Source organism: Schistocerca gregaria, chromosome 7 (genome assembly GCF_023897955.1).
Source record: "Schistocerca gregaria isolate iqSchGreg1 chromosome 7, iqSchGreg1.2, whole genome shotgun sequence".
Taxonomy (NCBI): Eukaryota; Metazoa; Arthropoda; class Insecta; order Orthoptera; family Acrididae; genus Schistocerca; species Schistocerca gregaria.
The window spans coordinates 138641153-138661331 of NC_064926.1; the positions used below are offsets into that span (position 1 = coordinate 138641153).

The 20179-nt window shown below is 40.6% G+C and overlaps 1 protein-coding gene across 1 annotated transcript in view; it reads right to left on the reverse strand.

Moving 5' to 3' along the window:
- LOC126282206 (uncharacterized) overlaps positions 1-20179 on the reverse strand; it is a 129041-nt gene that overhangs the window by 11414 nt on the left and 97448 nt on the right. The window contains exons 5-7 of the mRNA XM_049981752.1: positions 19182-19399; positions 18697-18897; positions 2740-2844 (exon numbers count right to left, since the gene is read on the reverse strand). Of these exons, the coding sequence (XP_049837709.1) occupies positions 2740-2844; positions 18697-18897; positions 19182-19399 (524 nt within the window). The remainder of the gene's footprint in view (positions 1-2739; positions 2845-18696; positions 18898-19181; positions 19400-20179) is intronic.

Genomic DNA, 20179 nt, shown 5'->3' on the forward strand with positions numbered 1-20179 from the left:
TTGGCGGTCATGTGTGCTTGCTCGTGTGTGCGTGTTAACTGTGCGTGTGCGTGTGTGTGTGTGTGTGTGTGTGTGTGTGTGTGTGTGTGTGTGTGTGTGTGTGTGTGTGTTTTACTGATGAAGGCTGTGGCAGAAAGCTATATGTGAGTATCTTTTAATTGTGCCTGTCAGCAACCTGACATGTCTTCTTTACGGTAAGTAGCAATCTGTCTTTTCCTACATAGTTGATATTTCTAATAGGTGGTCCAGTTATTGAGACCCTGATCTCATATTTGGGAGTCAAGACTTAACTCAGTCTGGACATCATGATTTAGATTTCTATGGTTTTCCAAAATCATTCCAGGAAAATGCTGGGATGGTTCCTTCATTAAGGCCATGGCCAACCACCTGTACTGTCTTCATAAAAACATACTTATACATTCTGTGTATATGTACATCGTGAGCTACTTATTTTCATTGTATTATGATGACAAATCCTACATCATTGTGAGATGATGTCTGGATGCATAAAAAAAGCTAATCAAATCACAATCGCAAATATGGAGGAACAAAATCACAACAGGTCAAAGACAGAAAATTTTCTTGTAAAATGTATGTATGTCACAAACAGTGAACCTGCACGTAGGTGCACAGACTGAATGTCAAATTATCACAAATGATATAATTTGTAAGTAACAACTAACAATAGCGCACCTTGTGAGTTTGAAGCTATTTGAAAGTGTACGCCACTTTGCTCTGGGAAAACACTCAAAAATACTTTTTACGCCAAAACTAGTTGTATAACTAAGAAGAGGACTTAGTATACAGCCTACGCGGGAAAATGCGTCCTTCACTCTACTCATACAATAATGTGCAGGCAACAAAACAAGGTGATTACAAGGGTTAATAATGAGGCAGCTTCGGGGGCTGTTTAGACTCCTCAGCATCAACTGCTGTAAAACACAGAGATCATTTACAGTACCACACAATGAGTAATTAAAATTGGTGGTTTGGAACTTTGGTTAATCAATCTACAACTTCCCTGCGTCATACTTTAAATTCAGATGGTATAGAGAGAAAAATCTATTAGATGTGGCTGTCAGTACACTTAATGATGCTGACTTTTCTTAGTACTCAAATGTTTAAGGCTGTGTGATGCTTTATCACCGAAAATAATAATAATAATAATAATAATAATAATAGTAATAATGATGATGATGATGGTGTTCATAAACCTCCTTTTCAAAATATTGCAAGAGTTTTTTGCAGAAATCAATAATATGGTTTTGATGATTACCATAAACCCACACTGGCTTTTTGTAAATGTAAAAAGTTAAAATTGTTCTTTCTATCATACTGCTACACATTTACAAAAGTGAAATGCAAGTCAAGGTATAAATCACACACCATTTATCTTGAACACTCCAAATAACTTGTCATCCAGAAGTGAAACAAAATGTATCAAGTGAATGTTGTTTAGCCACAAGGGGGACATTAGCCAGCATGACTGCTGCTCTTGTAAATTTGTCTGTAACGAAAATATGAAGAGCTGTGCATCTTTTTTTTTAAAAAAAAACCCCGACACCCTATACTTTTTATTTGGTAATCCATTTCCTTTCCTCAAGTCTTGTTCAGAAACATACCACAATGTACTGTTCACATAAACATGACATTTTTAAAAATGTCACAAAACTGAGTCCAATTCTCCTGTACCAGCACCAGCGCAAGTACGAACGATAACATAACTCACCCACTTGCTGGAGTTGATAGTAAGCATGTGGAAACACAAGGAAAATGCACAATGGTCATTCAGTCAACTGCCTTCAGTTGAAGGTTGTCAGCACAATGTACACCATCGAAAAGAAGGTAGAAATACTATTCATCTACAGAGAACGTAAGTTAGCAGAACAGTAATTGCAATAACATCATCTTATTTTAGTATGGATACAGTAGTACTTTTAAACAATATGTTGCAGAAAGTACAGGCATTCCTTAGTTAAAAGCTGCATCATCATTACTTGTGTTCTGTTGTGGCTGAAGAAGGTGTAATGCTATTCAGGTAGGTCATGGAAGATCTAGATTAACCTTCTCAGTCCCCTACATAGCTCCCCTGGAATTTTTTCTTTCAGACTGCATAAAATTCACAGCTTATTGCAGTATACAGGAATGTACTGTGTTTGCTTGTAATTCACTCGAGGAGGCAACACTGGAAGCAGTGATGAGTTCTTTAATCCAGCATGCAGATCCATACATGGATACATCACTGCCCATTGTCAACAATTTGAGCAGCTTTGAATGTCCTACACAAGTGCCCTCAATGGATTATAGTACTACTAAATGCTACTGTAGATCCCTGTTTCTGTTTAAAGTTGAATGTTGTATTTCCATATATACATTATACTGTTTTCAAACAGCTCTTGAGGAGAGGAAGTGGATTGCTTAATAAAAAAATCTAAGGCACTACTTAAAAAGTATGTACTGCTGTTCATATCTTTGTAATGAGCAAACATACAAGGAAGGCAGTTATAATGCTTAACTTCCCCCTTGTAGATAAACAACGTGCTTGGAACATTATTTATTTTGCTTCTTATTTAGGATGGTCAAGATAAATCGGTTATCCTGTGTAATAATGAGAGTCTAACGAAAGACAGAGAATGAAAGAATTAAACACAAGCATATCTTGTGCATATGCCTGCCACTAGCTGTGTATAATTGCTCTGTTTGATGGATATTAATTTGCTACTATACAAGAGAAATTACCTCTGGAAGCAAAACATCAAATATGTAGCTACTTGGATTGTCTATAGTGCCTTTTGGTGCTATTTTGAGCAAGTATCCTGATAGTATTTTGTAGACCATATGAACCTGCAAAAAAGAAAAACAGAGCTAATGATACAAGTAACATGAACTGATATAAACAGACACCAGAACATTTGGGGGGGGATGACACATTTGATTTTTAAGAGCTCCAATGATGGATTTGTGTGCTTACAAAATGTTAGTCTGGTTTTAGACATGTTGTCCACTTGGCTATCTAAGATTTTGTTCAAATTTTGTGTGCAGATTTCTTGCGTGGCTAAATAAATATACCAGATTTCTAGTTCACATATCTTAATATCTTGTGAATAGGAGCCTATTAAGTGAAAAGTGATAAATATTTAAAATTTCAGCCAAGTTTAAGTGATGTATTTCAGTGAACAATCATGGCACAGTGCAAAATTTGGCTGAAAAGTTTGCACTGTGCACATTCTGTAAATTTTATGTCATCTGAGCTACCATTCTTTTTCCAAGTAGCATTCAAAGTTGTCATCAAGGAAGAATTATCTTACGTTTAAGTGATTCAAACTCTTCAAGTAGCATGTTCAAAAAAAAAAAAAAAAAAAAAGAGAGAGAGAGAGAGAGAGAGAGAGAGAGAGAGAGTTGTGTTTGAAAGTGTATGATCATGACATAAATATAGCTCTTACGAAGGTGACTTAAAGACATCAAAGTTCCAAGAAGCTTCAGGGAAACAGTGACATTAATCCCAGGTTTTCCTTTTGTTGTGACAAAAATTATAATGCTGGATGTTAATATGGCTCTGAGCACTATGGGACTTAACATCTATGGTCATCAGTCCCCTAGAACTTAGAACTATTTAACTCTACGACACCACACACATCCATGCCTGAGGCAGGATTCGAACCTGCGACCATAGCAGTCGCGCGGTTCTGGACTGAGCACCTAGAACCGCAGGACCACCGCGGCCGGCTGGGTGTTAATAATTTCAGTTCTTAAAGGGAACTTGTATTCCTTGTAATAAAACATGCTCAAAAATTAAAAAGAGGGCTAACAATCTTATCTTGAAGTTATTTGTTTACTGTCTGTAAAACACTCCATCAGTTACAATACAGCACCACTGCAAATGCTGTACTCAGGCATGGGATTAGTTATGTACTGTACATGAGCTTGGAAATTGCACCTACTGCTGTAAACCAACTAGAAGTTGCTGCAAATGAATGTGCTGGGAAGGTGACCAATAGTCATTAAACAGAGATACCAAAAGTTTCTTAAGTACTACGCTCTCCCATGGATACAGTCTTCTACAGAGAAAGCACAGAATCTATCACCACTTAACTGTGAGTAGTGCATCAATATCAGGTCTTGGGACAGTGTACAAGGCAAGCAAGGACCAGAGGGAACTGAGGAGTATTACTTCCCCCACCCTCAATTCAAAAAGACCTTGTCTCACACTCAAACTCAAATTTAACCTGAACTCGTGAGAAGCACTTTACCTATTGGTAAGCCAGCTCTGTCCTGTGCCAGAGCAAGTGCAAAACTGTTGGCAACTTCTAATTGTTGGTAACTACAACATATGGTGAAAAAGGTACTCCTTAAAGATACGGCAGCAAGAGATTGGATTTTCACCTTGGGCACTCTGCGTCTGTGCCTGGAGAGGTCATTCAATATGTCGAAGTAGAACACGTTGTTATCAAATGCAGATAGGTGTACACACTACAACAAAAAATGTCTGTCATCTGGGCTCCAAGGTCATATTTGATTTGTTCCAGCATAAGGCACAGAAACTTGAAAAGACCAGTGTTGCTCATGAAATTTCATCAAAGCCCACAATCTGTATCATTATCTCCAGAACAAATTGTGGGCCCCAGTTCTGTATCAACTGGAAGCCTTGAATGAGATTTTGAAAGTTATGTGAGAAACCAGGTTGTGACTTCCTAGACTTACACCACAGGTTTAACAATGGAAAGTTTCACAAAAAGGATTAAGAATGCGGAACACATCGGAGGCTGTTACCCAGGTAATTCAATACATTTATGGTGCAAACAAGAGTTCTTTAGATTAGGCGACTCCCCATTCAGTCTATGTAATGGCAGTAGTGTTAGAGCAAAATCCAAAGAAATGCCCGCTACATTTGAGACTACTAAAATTATAGTGATCAACAATGATTTGTCATTGGGAACAAAGTTTCAGAGTTTGAAATGCTCCTACACAGCAGTTGGGCCCACATAGTACAGAATGCTAACTAAATCCTGAAACTGACAGCAGCAAAAGTTTTAAGGTAAATGTAAGTGCATATTGAAAAGAGAGGCTAGGGGGAATGGAGGTAGTGTACTTCTTACAGTAAAGAAGAGACTCAATACTTTGTTGTTGTTGTCTTCAGTCCTGAGACTGGTTTGATGCAGCTCTCCGTGCTACTCTATCCTGTGCAAGCTTCTTCATCTCCCAGTACCTACTGCAACCTACATCCTTCTGAATCTGCTTACTGTATTCATCTCTTGGTCTCCCTCTACGATTTTTACCCACCACGCTGCCCTCCAATGCTAAATTTGTGATCCCTTGATGCCTCAGAATATGTCCTACCAACCGATCCCTTCTTCTTGTCAAGCTGTGCCACAAACTCCTCTTCTCCCCAATCCTATTCAATACCGCCTCATCAGTTATGTGATCTACCCATCTAATCTTCAGCATTCTTCTGTTACCGAGACGAAAATTGAAGATACATATGAGATTGATTGGGCAAGACTCAGTATCAAGTTAGACTCAGTATCAAGTTTGAAGATGAATTTCTCATTGGATTCTACTATTGACTAAACTCAATCTAGGTGAAATCAAAAACTTGTGTGAAAACCTCAGCCCCTAAAACATATTGTCCTCAATCATACTGTCATCATTAAAGGTAATTTTAAACATCTAACCATCGACTCACATAATTACACTTCTGTAAATGGTGGGCACAGCAAGATATCCTCAGAAAAAATACTAAATGCCTTCTCTGAAAACTACCTACAACAGAAAGTTCACAGACCCACTCATAGCGCAAACATATAGACCTAAAGGCAGATCGATAGATCTTACCTCTTTGATGATGTCTATGTTGAAAGTGGCACCTGTGATGATAATGTGGTTGTAGCAATGATGATTATCATAGAACAAAGGGTAACCATTGTTCGATTTTGGCCTGATGGCTTTTCTTCGCTCCTAAAGCAGTGCTGTCTCCTTTGTTACTATTTTCTAATGCACCATTATGTTCAATGTCCATCCTTCTCTCTCTTCTTTCTTGTGCTTCTCTTGTTGCCTAATAAGCCTTACTGAACGCTCTACTTACAAGCCACACCGTGCCAAATGTCTTCGCCGCGAATAACAGACAGCTACAAGACCACGATTATTGTCAGTGCAGCATCTTATGTCCCACATTACTCCTGCAGATAACATTAATCCTACACCTTTTAATTAATCATTCTCCCTCATCACTTTCCCGTACTTTTGCATGCTATTTCCCACAGTTTTCCAGTGGCACATATTTTATTATTTATATATTTTTCTCATTGTGACTTCACGTCATTATTTGCAAGTTTTCACTTTTCGATATCGTGCACTGCTTTGGATTTAATCTTGTTTCACCATTTTGCATTTGTTTCATCCTTCTCATGGTTTTTCCCATGTATTTGGGCGTGCTTATACAAATTTTTCGGATGTAATTATACGTTACTTACGGAATTTTTCGCATTTTTTCCACCACCATCAATCCTTGCTCCTTCCATCTGCATCGGTACTGAGAAGTTTCCTTATCCCTAGCCAGAACCCAGTCTCACATATTCCCATGTTGTTGCTTGGCTCATGGAATCTACCCACCCAAATGGCCTTACCATCACATTAGCCATCTCCGTCTGCCATAATGACCTAAACCTGCTCAGATTCCACCAATCCGTAGCCCTCACCAACACAGTAATGCAAAACCATATCAACCAAGCCCAAACTTCCTTGCAGTACCTTCCCTCATCTGCAAAATTCTCCTGCTATCCAATCCCAAATTCCTGGAACCCATTACATACATTGAAACTATTGGAATTAGTGCACCATACACAACATCTCCTCAAAAAGCTCTCCACCCAGCTCCCTACCTATTCCCGCTTTGGAGTATCACTGTCCACGACTTCTACAGCAACCTCCAAACCTCCTCCAGGTCCCCTCATAGCTGACGTACTAGATTTACCCCATCCTCGAAAACTCCCTCCCACCACCACAAAGAATCCAGAACCTAAACAGACCAAAAACACTGCCATGAACCTTTTCTCCAGAAGTATTAGAACCACAGAAATATCAGTCCTTTCCAAAGGACTCACTTTTTGCCTCAATCCCAAATCCAATCATGCACAACTTGTTAAAGACCTTCTCTCCTTCTCCTGGTCCCTACAGTGGAAACACTTATTCATCAGCAGCCCTATCAATCAGACTCAACCAAAGACCAATGCTGAAATCCACCTAACTCAGTTCACTCAGCCATCCAACGCTGATCCCCCCCCCCCCCCCCCCCAATAACCCCAAATCACCCCATGTTAACTTTCCAGAATTTCTTAACCTCAAACTTAGCCTCACCATCATTCCCCAAATCCCTCAACATGCAAACTAACCTTACATTCGCAGAAAGAACTGCAGTCCATCATCAAAAACTGATCCCAACCTTATAACCCTACCTGCAGGCAAAGGCTCCCCAAGCTGTTTTGAACTACAAAGATCACCTGACAGAAGGACTCTGCAAGTTGTCGGGTACATCCACCTACAAAACTTCCCACAGTGACCCCATTCCAGAAATTCAGCAGGTTCTCCAGTAACTCCTCAAATTCTTAGGGCCATCCCAGAACCTCTCCCCCCAAGTCCATCTCTCTGCTCACACCTACCATTCCCTGCACTCCCACCTTCTACATGCTTATTGAAGTCCATAAACTGAACCACCCAGGATGCCCAATTGTGGCCCATTACTGAGCGACACTCTGCTCTCGTAGACCAACACCTTCAATCTATTACCCGGAACCTACCCTCCTATATGAAAGACACCAATCATTTAGTCCACTGACTCTCCACAGTTCCTGTCCCTTTGCCACATGGTGCTCTGCTCTTCACTATTAATGTCACCTCCCTTTACACTAATACCCCTAATGCCCATGGCCATACCACTATTGAAACCTAGCTTTCCCAATACCTGACGGGTTCCAAACTAACAACCTCCTTCATAGTCGACAAGACAAGCTATATCCTCACCCACAATTACCACCCCTGGGAAGGCATTAGTTACAAACAAATCCGGGTTACAGTTATGGGCACCTGCATGTCACCATCCTATGGCAATCTATTAATTGGTCATCTAGTGGAATCCTTCCTGACCACCCAGAATCTTAAACCCCTCACCTTGTTAGGTTTCAATTATGACATCTTTGCAATCTAAACTGAGGGTCAAGGCACCATATCCACATTCATCCAGAACCTCAACTACTTCTCCCACATTGCTTCACCTGGTCCTACTCAGCCCAACAAGCCACCTTCCTAGATGGTGACCTCCACCCCAAAGATGACTACATCAGTACATCCGTCCATATCAAACCTACTAGCCACCAGCAGTACCTCCGATTTGACAGCTGCCACCTGGGGTTCAATAACAAGAAGTCTCTTCCAAACAGCCTAGGCACTTGTGATCATTACATCTGCAGTGACGAGCAGTCCCTCTCAAAATATACCAAGGGCCTCACTGAAGCCTTCACAGATCATAATTATCCTCCCAACCTCATACAAAAACAAATCTCCTGTGCTTTATCTTTCCAGTCTCCCAACATCTCGTAAGGTCCCACCACTCAGTCACAGAGGAGCATTCCTCTCATAACTCACTACCACCCAGGACTGGAGCAACTGAATTATATTCTCCGCCACGGTTTCGACTACCTCTCGTCATGCTCTGAAATGAGAAATGTCCTGTTCATTATCTGTCCCACCCCTCCCACAGTGGTATTCCGTTATCCACCAAACTCTCACAATATACTTCTCCCTACACAACTCCTGCTCCCAACCCATTACTTCATGTCTCGTATGCCTAGATGCAAGATCTACTCCAGCCCAGTCACAAACATCACCTATCCCACCAAAGACAGGGCTACCTGTGAAACCAGTCATGCGATCTACAACCAAAGCTACAGCCACTGTGCTGCATTGTATGTGGGCATGACAACCAACAAGCTGTCTGTCTGCATGAGTGGCTAACAACGAACTGTGGCCAAGAAACAAGTACAGGAGGATCACCTGGGTGCTGAGCACGCTGCCAAACATGACATCCTTCATTTCAATGACTGCTTCACAGCCTGTGCCATATGGATCCTTCCCAGCAACACCAGCTTCTCTGAAATGAGCAAGTGGGAACTTTCCCTGCAATATATCCTACGTTCCCGTAAACCTCCTGGCCTCGCCTTTGTCAGTCATTGTCCTCCCTGTTCACATTCCAGCACAACACAGCCATCATTCCACCATCACACCCAGTCTTTCTACTTCTTTCCTTTTCTGCTAATCCCTCCCCCTCGCCACCTCTCCCCTGCCCACCATCTAACCTGCAGCACTTCACTGTCCGCAACCCCTACCCTACTATCCCTCCCCCTCCCCTCCCAGCCACCTCCTTACCCATTTTTGACGAAGGCCTTAGGGGCTAAAAGCTTTATTTGTGACATTCTCTTTGTTGTGCCTATCAGTGATTCAGCATCTCTGCTATATAGCGAGTGGCAACTTTGATTTCCATAATATTGTTACATCTTCTTCTTCTTCTTCCGTAATGCATTAGGCTTTCCCTCAGCCTGCTGCAGCTACACCTGGCCCTTCCATCATTTTGCAGGTCTTCCATTGCATTGTTTATCTTGCTGAGTATATCGCCAAAAATGTAGTTGTAATCTTGATTTGTTCAATCGTAATGGAAGGGATATGCAGTTTTGTCGGTACTCATCAAAATAGTGTTACATTCCATCCTAATTTTCCTTTGTTATGATTTTTGCCTGACAGCTTTTCTTCAATCCTAACCCAGTGCTGTCTCCTTTGTTACTATTTCCTAATGCATCACTGTGCTCCGTGTCAGACCTTCTTTCTCTTTTTTCCTGTGTTTCTCTTGTCGCCTTACAAACCGTACTGCACATTCTACTTACAAGCCACACTGCATCAGCCATCTCGGCCGTGCTCAACAGGCAGCTACAAGGCCACGCTCATTGTCAGTGCAGCACCATATGTCCCACATTACTCCTGCCGATATCATTATTCGTATACTTTTTAATTTATCACTCTCCCTGTGTCACTCTCCCATATTTTCATGTGTTATTTCCCGCACCTTTCCAGTGCCACACGATCTTGTATCTCATCCTATAACCCCCCCACATTCTGCACCATTCTATCCCAGTTCGCACCTACTAATTCCACCTCATCCAGTCACATATGCCATCCCCCCCTCTTCATACTTCTCCACCCTTAGACCTGCTACACACTCTCTCATTGTGACTTCATGCCAATTTGAGTTTTTGCCTTTCGCTATAATCAGCTCCCTCAGATTTCATATTGTTTCCCACTTTTGCATCCATTTCATCCTTCTCGTGATTTTTCCCATGTATTTGGATGTACTTTGCAAATTTTTTCAGCTGTAATTCTATGTTATTTACATAATTCTTCGCATTTTTTTATACCAACATCAATCCTTGCTCCTTCCACCTGCATCAATAATGAAAAGTTTCCTTATCCCTAGCCAGAACCCAGGCCCACATACTGTAACTGAGTTATTGCTTGGCTCATGGAATCCTCCCAAATGGCCTTACCATCACATTACCCATCTCCATCTGCCACCTCTCCTTCCACAATGACCTACACCTGTTCAGATTCCACCAATTCGAAGCCCTCAGCAACACAGTAATGCAAAACCACATCAACCAAGCCCAAACCTCATTGCAGTACCTTCTTTCCATCTGCAAAATTTTCCTGCTATGCAATCCCAAATTCCTGGAACCCATAACACACAATGAAACTCTTGCCCTCCAGAAACTAGAGCACCATGCACAATGCCCCCTAAAAAAGCTCTCCACCCTGCCCACTTACTACTCCCACCTTGGAGTACCACTGTCCACCGCTTCTACAACAACCTCCAAACCTCTTCCACGTCCCCTCATAGCTGAGAAACCCTGTCTCACAGACCTACTAGATTTACTCCACCCTCGAAAACACCCTCCCACCACCACACAGAATCCAGAACCTAAGGAGACCCAAAACACTGTCATGAACCTTTCCTCCAGAAGCCTTAGACCCATAGAAATATCAGTCCTTTCCAAAGGACTCACTTTTTGCCCCACTTCCAAATTCAATCATGCAGGACTTTTTAAAGACCTTCTCTCCTTCACCCAGTCCCTGCAGTACAGACACTTTTTCACCGCCAGCCCTATCAACCAGACTCAACTAAAGACTAATGTTGAACCCCACCTAACTCACTTCACTTGTCCATCCATCCTTGATCCACCCCCAATGCCCCCAAATCACACCTTTCAACTTCCCAGAATTTCTTAACCTCGAACTTTGCCTCACCATCATTTGCCAAATCCATCAACAAGCAAACTAACCCTACATCCACAGACAGAACCAAAGTCCAAATCTAAAAACTGATCCCAAACTTATAATCCTACCTGCAGACAAAGGCTCCACCACTGTTGTTTCAAACCGCAAGGATTACCTGGCAACAGAACTCTGCCAGCTATCAGGTACATCCACCTACAAACCCTGCCACAGTGATTCCATAAACCCAGTCACTCCTCAAATCCTTATGACCCTACCCCAGAACCTCTCCCCCAAGTCCATCTCTCTGCTCACCCCTACCACTCCCTGCACTCCTACCTTCTAGATGATTCCTGAAGTCCATAAACCGAACCAAACAGGATGCACTACTGTGGACTGTTACTGAGAGAGTGTCTACTATTGTATACCGACACCTTCAACATATTACCCGGAACCCACCCTCCTATATAAAAGATACCAAACCATTTCTTCCACTGACTCTCCACAGTTCCTGTCCCTTTACCACATGGTGCTTTACTCTGCACTATTGATGCCATATCTCTAATGCCCATCACCCTACCGCTATTGAACACTACCTTCCCCAACACCTGACAGGTTCCAAACCAACAACCTCCTTCCTAGTCGACATGATCAATTGTATCCTAACCCATAATTACTTCTCCTTTAAAGGTATTAGCCACAAAAAAATGTTAGTTACGGCTATGGGCACCCGCATGGCACCATCCTATGCCAACCTATTAATGGGCCATCTAGAGGAATCCTTCCAATACACCCAGAATCTTAAACCCCTCACGTGGTTCTGATTCAGTGATGACGTCTTTGCAATCTTGATCAATGATGAGGACATGCTATCCACATTCCTTCAGACCCTCAACAACTTCTTCCCCACTTGCTTCACCTGGTCCTACTCAACCCAACAATCCACCTTCCTAGATGTTGACCTCCACCTCAAAGATGGCTAAATCAGTACCTCCAACCATATCAGACCTACAAACTACCAGCAATACCTCCACTTTGATAGCTGCCATCCATTACATATCAAGAAGTCCTTTTCACACAGCCCAGCCAGCCACAGTTGTACATCTGTAGTGAGGCATGGTACCTCTCAAAATACACCAACGGTCTCACTGAAGCCTTCACAGATCATAATTATCCTCCCAATCTTGTACAAAAACAAATCTCCTGTGCCTTATCTTTCCAGTCTCCCACCATCTCGAAAAGTCTCACCATCTGGCCATAAAAGAGCATTCCCCCTCGTAACTCAGTACCACCCAGGACTAGAGCAACTGTATTACATTCTCCATCAGGATTTCGACTACCTCTGCCATGCCCTGAAATGAGAAATGTCCTGTGCACTATCATTCCGCCCCACCTCTCACAGTGGTATTCCATCGTCCACCAAACTTAAGCAATATACTCATCCATCCCTACACAACCCCTGCTCCCAACCCCTCACCTCATGGCTCAAACCCCTGCAATAGACCTAGATGCAAGAGCTGTCCCATACATCCTCCCACCGCCACCTACTGCATTCCAGTCACAAATATCACCTATCCCATCGAAGACATGGCTACCTGTGAAACCAGTCATGTGATCTACAAGCTACGCTGCAACCACTGTGCTGCATTCTATGTGGGCATGACAACCAACAAGCTGTCTGTCCGCACTAATGGCCACTGACAAAATGTGGTTGAGAAACAAGTAGACCACCGAGTTGCTAAGGACGCTGCCAAACATCCTTCATTTCAATGACTGCTTCACAGCCTGTGCCATATGGACCCTTCCCACCAATATCAGCTATTCTGAAATGCGCAGGTGTTCCTGTATCCCTCCAGGTCTCAACCTTCAGTAGTCACTGTCCTCACCCATTCAGCCTCCCTGTTCCCATTCCAGCACTATATAGCCCCCTTTCTACCATCACACGCACTCATTTTACTTCTCTCCTTTTCCACAACCCCTCTTCCACCCCACCAGTCCCTGTCCTCCGCCTAACCTCCTTACTGCATATAGTTGCCATACCCTCTCTCCACCTCGTCCCTGCGCACTCCCCAGCAGCACTCTTGTCCACCACCCCTACCGTACTATACCTGCCTCTCCCCTCCCCAGCCTCTTCCTTACCCCCACCCAGTTGCCACTCGCATCATGCAAAGTGGTGCTGCTGTTCACAGTGTGGCTACAGTTGTCTGAGCTGCATTTGCTTTGTGTGTGTGTGTGTGTGTGTGTGTGTGTGTGTGTGTGTGTGTGTGTGTGTTTGTCGAAGGCCTTATCAGCCAAAAGCTTTATGTGAGAGTCTTTTTGTTGCGACCCAGCATCTCTGCTCTATGGTGAGTGGCAACTTTGCTTTTCATAATATTGCTACTAATGCATCCCTCACATGACACCCCATAAGCTACACATCACAGAAATCATGTGGATGCAGTATTTATTAACTTCTGAAAAGCATCTGACTCACCACTACTCTATGCCTATTAATGAAATGTGTGATGAAATATGACATCAAAAAAAATTTGTGATTGACTAATGGATATCTTGGTAGAGTGGATGCAGAATGTTACCTTGGATGGAGAGCTATTGACAAATCCAGGCTTCAGGAGAATGTTGTTGATGTTTGGTTTGTGGGGTGTTCAACTGCTCAGTCATAAGCGCCTGAATAAAGTCACAATTTTTACACAGTCCAATTTTTGTCACAATACAATCTAGCAGATGTCACAAATGATGATGATGATGATAACAACACAAACACCCTGTCTCTGGGCAGACAAAATCCCCAACCGAGCCGGGAATCAAACCTGTGACCCAGAGGCAGCAATGCTAGCCACTAGACCACAAACTGCGGACTCCAGGAGAATATGTTGGTCTATTGTAGTTCATGTTGCATACTAATAGTAGTCTCAGTCTTATTGCAGATAATGCAGTTGTCTATAATAAAGTAATATCTGAAAAAAGCTGTAACCATTCAGTTCAGTGGGATATTGGTAAAATTACAAAGCAGTGCAAAAATTGACTACTTACTTAAAATGTTTAGATATGTAAAATTATACACCTCACCCTAAGGAGAAGACTAGTACAAAATCAATCAATCATAATTGGAACCAGTCTAGTCATACAAATACGTAGTTGTAATAATTTGTACGAATATGAAATTGTATGATTCAGCCATAAGTAAAGCAGGTTGTAGACTTAAGTTCGCTGATACGATACTGGGAAGGTGCAGTCATTCTGCAAAGTAGATTGCTTTACAAAATTTATGCAGCATATCCTATACTACTACTCAAGTGCATTGAACCAGTACAAAATAAGCCTAACAGAGGATACTGAACATACACAAACCTACGGATACAGGTTTGTGTAACACATGAGAGAGCATCATAGAGATGATAAAAAGGCTGAAGTGGCAAATGTTTCAAGATAGACAGCAACTCTCCCACAAAAATCTACTCAGAATAACCAATATTAACTGAGGAATGGATGGATGTACTGCAACCACTATGTATCACTCCAATGGGGACCACAAAGACAATACTAGACTAATTACAGTGCACACAAGAGGGGTTTAAGCAATCATTCCTCTCAGACTCCATATACAAATGGAACACAAAAAACCCGTAATATGTGTTACAATGGGAAGTACCCTCTGTCATGGGACTTGTGGTGGTTTACAAAGTGTGGATGTGGATGAAGATGTAGAAGTAGATGATGTTCTGCTGATTTGTCACTTTTATTTCAGTAAATCTACAGGTTTGGTCAAGAAGACATGCACTGTAACTGAATCAGTCCTTAGACTGCTATTAATGATGCCACAACTTATACACAATGTTTGTTCGTTTTTTAGAAAACAAAGAAGGGAGTGCACAAAAGTTTGACTGTTTTCCTAGTGAAAAACTAGGACAAGATCCTGAATACAAAGCAGCAATTCTCCGCAAAATCAAGTAATGCAATCACATTTCCAACATTACAGTTCTGAGATACAGTGATATTTTGAGACAAATAGGGGGTCTTTCTATGCAATTTCTGATAAAATCATCTACTAGCAATAGCTTAGTTTCAAGTGATGCACTATCTCCAAGGGTCCATTGTTTGTTTCTTCAGGACCAGTATCCTTGCAAAAGATAGTGAGATGTGATTCAAGTGCATTTCTTCCAAGACAGTTCTTACACTGATGCAGCTGATGCACTGATTCTTGTATATGTTGCAGCTAGCACAAATTTGAGATTTTGGTAAACTGTGTAAATGGACACTGAATGAACACCTGAGAAGCCAACACATACACTATTTTGGACTGATTTAACTGAATTTAGAAAATCCAATTTCTTGCAATAAAACTTTCTCAAGCTTCTTACCATGCCAATCAACAGCTCGTCCACAACATTTTCCATTTCCATTTACATATCCAATTTCTTGTTTACTTTGATAAGCAACAAAAAGTTCTTTCAAACTGCTTTGCTTTTTAAATTTTATTCCATCATACGTGACAGAAACATATTCTTTAATGTTAAAGCATAACTTTCTCAATTCATGCTACTCAAAAAAATGCATGCACTCCGTTCTTCACTCAATCAAGGAGAGCTTTTTCACATCATAGATAGATATGTGGATTTTTGCTTTGAGGTCCAATGACAGCTGAGAATAATCAGTGTGGTTCATACACTCCTGTTACCTAAAACTGCTGGCTATTGTAATTCATCAGGGTATAAGCCACTAGCAGCTGTTTCTTGACTGCCTCTTAAGGATTGTACCTGATTAACTTTACATTTGCCATAGCCTTTTAAATCACATTTACTGACGATCCTAATTTTAAGGGAGGAAGCTTCGAGAGACCCCAAACTGCTGTCAAACTTTTCACACCCTTTCATCTGCACATCTTTACCGCATGAAGCTGACACTGTAACAGAACCCAACTTGGCACAGAGGTCCACATACACGTTGAAAACATGGCTTTTGCCTAACTGAGGCATGACTGCTGCATTTTTGTAAATGATATGCCAGAGTTTCTTTACATAAATATAGACACACACACACACACACACACACACACTCAGTCTCAAGCTAGAATGACTCAACAACAGTTCCTTTTGTTCAAGAGATAAGTCTACAACATTTAGCTGTATTTTTATGGAATTATACACCAGCAAATAGTAACTTATAATGACAACAACAACAAATTACAAGAAGTACACTTTGGCAGGTCTTCATCACCTGCTAAATCCATCAGACTAAAAAATTCCACAAAAATAAAATCTGATTACAATGTAATATGGCTCCGAAAAAGAGAAACATTGGTGAATAAAATTCCAATTTTTATTCAATGCATACTAAATTTGTGCATTTCCAAGGACATTATGCACCAAAATGCTGATTCAGACAAGAAACTGTACTGGATGATTGTGGACCTTTAGGTGAAAAAAGCAATGACAGAAATTTGATTATGTTGCAGAAAAAAAGACTGCTCTTTCAAACGGTGGCTAATTCAAGTATGGAGCAGGCATCTTTTGGAAATACTTATTTCCGCAATAAGGTACTGGAAGAAGGGGAGCTGTGAGGATGGGTTGTGAGTCGTGCTTGGGTAGCTCAGTTGGTAGAGCACTTGCCACGAAAGAAAACAGTCCTGAGTTCGAGTTTTAATCTGCCAGGCAGTTTCATTACTTATTTCTGCATGATTCATCTCTCTCTCTCTCTCTCTCTAACTTCATGCCACATCTTACAACAGGGATGAAGGTATTTTGAGTAATAGGTTACAACATTCTGTTCCAACCAGGAAATAGGTCTCAGGAACATATTAATGACTTAATATGTTTTGACATGAAGTACACTGATATATGCAAAATAGTTTGCACCACTGTAGCAATATTTTCTGGGTGTTTTAATTGTTTAAGGAAACAATTTTTAATTTTCATTTATTTCATATTCTATACACTGTATTCATACTTCCTTCATCAAATAAAGAGTTAAAATGTTAAAGCAGAAACTCTTTTATTGTTTTCTTGCTTGTGCATATTGTACAATAATTTCAACTGAAGCATTTATTGTTGCCTGTCTTCTCTCCAAGTACTTTGTCAGGTTATTCACAGTTGTTTTGAAACAATGTTGGTCACTACTGTTACACTAACCAGTTTTGTTACTTTCATCTCTTACAGACAAATATCCCAACAAGTAGCTACATTTGTATCTTTTAACCGGTATTGACAACCAAACACAACCACACACAAAACTGGATGTAAAAGTTCTATACTCTACTATGCTGCAGTACATCACATTTATATAATAATAAGTGCAAGGAGACTCAACACTCTTGGACTTGTAAATATCTCACAGCTTCCACTATGGAACGGTGGCACTGCCCATGCAGTGGAATGACTCTGCACTTGGAAGTCTGCCCCAGTGGAAAGATACTGAAGGATGAATATGTACTGCATGTTACGCACTGCACAGGTGGAGCTATTAAAATGTCTCAGTGGCTTCACAGAATGGCTATGAAGGAATGAAGTTGTTGCAAGTGTGTGAGTAACAGTTAGTCTGGGTGGACCAATTAATGAGTTACCACTGTAGTGTGGAATGACTGCAATAGAACATTCTGAAGGAACAAATTCACTGCAGGTGCATCAATAACAACCTAAATGCACAGAGCTATATGTATGTATTATATGTTGCCAGTTGGAACACTAAAGCTACATATGGTATTGATTTGTTTAAAATTAATGAGATTTTAATAATAAGAATAATAACATCGTGATAAAACTTAATATTTTCTCATTGCTATCCAAAAATGAGGTGAATGGTGAAAACTTATTTTTTTGTTGATGAATTCAACCATATCAAAAAGTTTACAGGGTTTAACATGGAATTTATCATTTGTTTCATAAGTACCAGCCAGGGACAGTGTTATTGATGCGGTGGATGGGCTTACCTAACAGTGGCACAACAGCTGAATGCTAAACTTGTGTGGTCGTGCAAATTGCATAGTATGGTTGGTTTAATGTGCAAACTTGCACCACAGCTGTCATATTGCACTTCATATGTCATTTTTAGCCAAACCCATTTATGCTAATGTGTAAAGACTACAGTGCCGTACAGTGGCAAAAAGTTCTTTTTTTTTTTTTTTTCCTCCCTCACTATGTTGCCCCCTTCTTGAATAATATTTCACCAAAATTTGATGTTATTCTGAGCAGCGCTTTTTTTCAGCGTTTTGGAACTAGGACTATAATTATAATCACCCTATATTTGAGATGTTTCCCTGGAACTGTTTTCTGCAAATATGCAGCAACACAGATAAATAAACCTCCTTAACTTATTGAATAACATCCAGGTAATTACAATCTCCAATTTCACTAGAACATTTTATATCTTAAAATTAAAAAGAAAACTCACCTGCTTATCATCAAGAGGACCAACACCAGAACTAAATTTTAATGTGTTTCTGTCACTCCAAGAGCCTCTCATGAATATTTTGTGCCTTTCACTAGAGCTACGGCCTTGAAACACACTTTTCAGGTAACGCAGACAAGTAAGTTTCTTAACTTCTTCAATAACTTTTTGACCATCTGGACTATCTTCTTTAACAGCAGACTCCTAAATTTTATGCGTGTGGAAAAAACAGACAAATGAAAAAAGGAACTTCATCATTGGAACAATAGCAGAAGGAGCTACTGAGGGAAGGAATCCGAGGGGGTGACCAAGGATATCACACATGCAACATGTTGGATGTAACATATGCATGGAAATGAAGAGGAAGGCAGACAGAAGAGAGGAATGGAGCTATGCTGCAAACCAACCTCAGGGTTGAACACTAAAAGAAAGAATCTAGAAAGTACACAAGTAGCTAAACGGCAACAGAGATTTCAGATACGACTCACCGCCATATTAAGTTCTCCAGGCTTATCATCATCATCTTCATTATCTGAGGCAGCTTTACCAAAATGCTCTAAAAGCTCCTCTATTCTATTAACATCATCATCAGAGTTGGCCATTCTAGATGAAGAAGCCTCATCCATTTCTCGACTTCCATCAGTGTTAACCACAATTGTAAACGTATTATTTATAGTTTCTTCTTTCTTTGTAATACTGGAAGTATCTAGACAAAATGGGCATAAAAATATTATAAACATATTCTATTTAAATCAGTTATAATAATTACAATGAAATGAGAAGTGTTATGGCACAAAAGTTAATAAGTAGCTAAGTGATTTGCAAAGTACAGCCAACAGACAGTTATTGGACCTTCAGTTAGACTCATGCATACATTTATTATAGTTGCAAGTACATGACAAGAATTATCAATCCATGAATATATATGATATGATATCTGAATAATTGCAGCAGGGCATATGTGCTGTTCCATTTCAGAAGCTGTCAGAATGTGGTAGCAGAATACTGGTAGCACATTATCAGAAACTGCTCCTCTCTTGGGCAATTTTAACCTTCCAACAAAAACTATGCGACACATGTTCTGACAGATAAATTTGTAGTTGGTAAGTACAAATGACCAGATTCATGTGCAGTATAGGGCCTATGAACTCGTGGGACACATTTGTTATTAATGGTGGTAGCTTCATGAAAGCGTGAGTTGTAGTTTTATGACATGATTTGGATTCTCTGGTAAAACTGAACCAATCACTGTGTGAAAAACACTATGATCAGATGCTAGGTGATCACAGATTACTATATAGATAATGAGGATATTTTCCTTCTTCAATGACAATATACCATATAACAAAGCAAAGTTAATTTTCAAATGTTTTACATAGCACCGTGAACAAATTCAGTGACTAATACATTTAGTTTTGGAGACTATAAATGAGGTAAAATACTTCTAAGTTATAATTGAATGCTCCATTTGCAAACTTTGATCTTC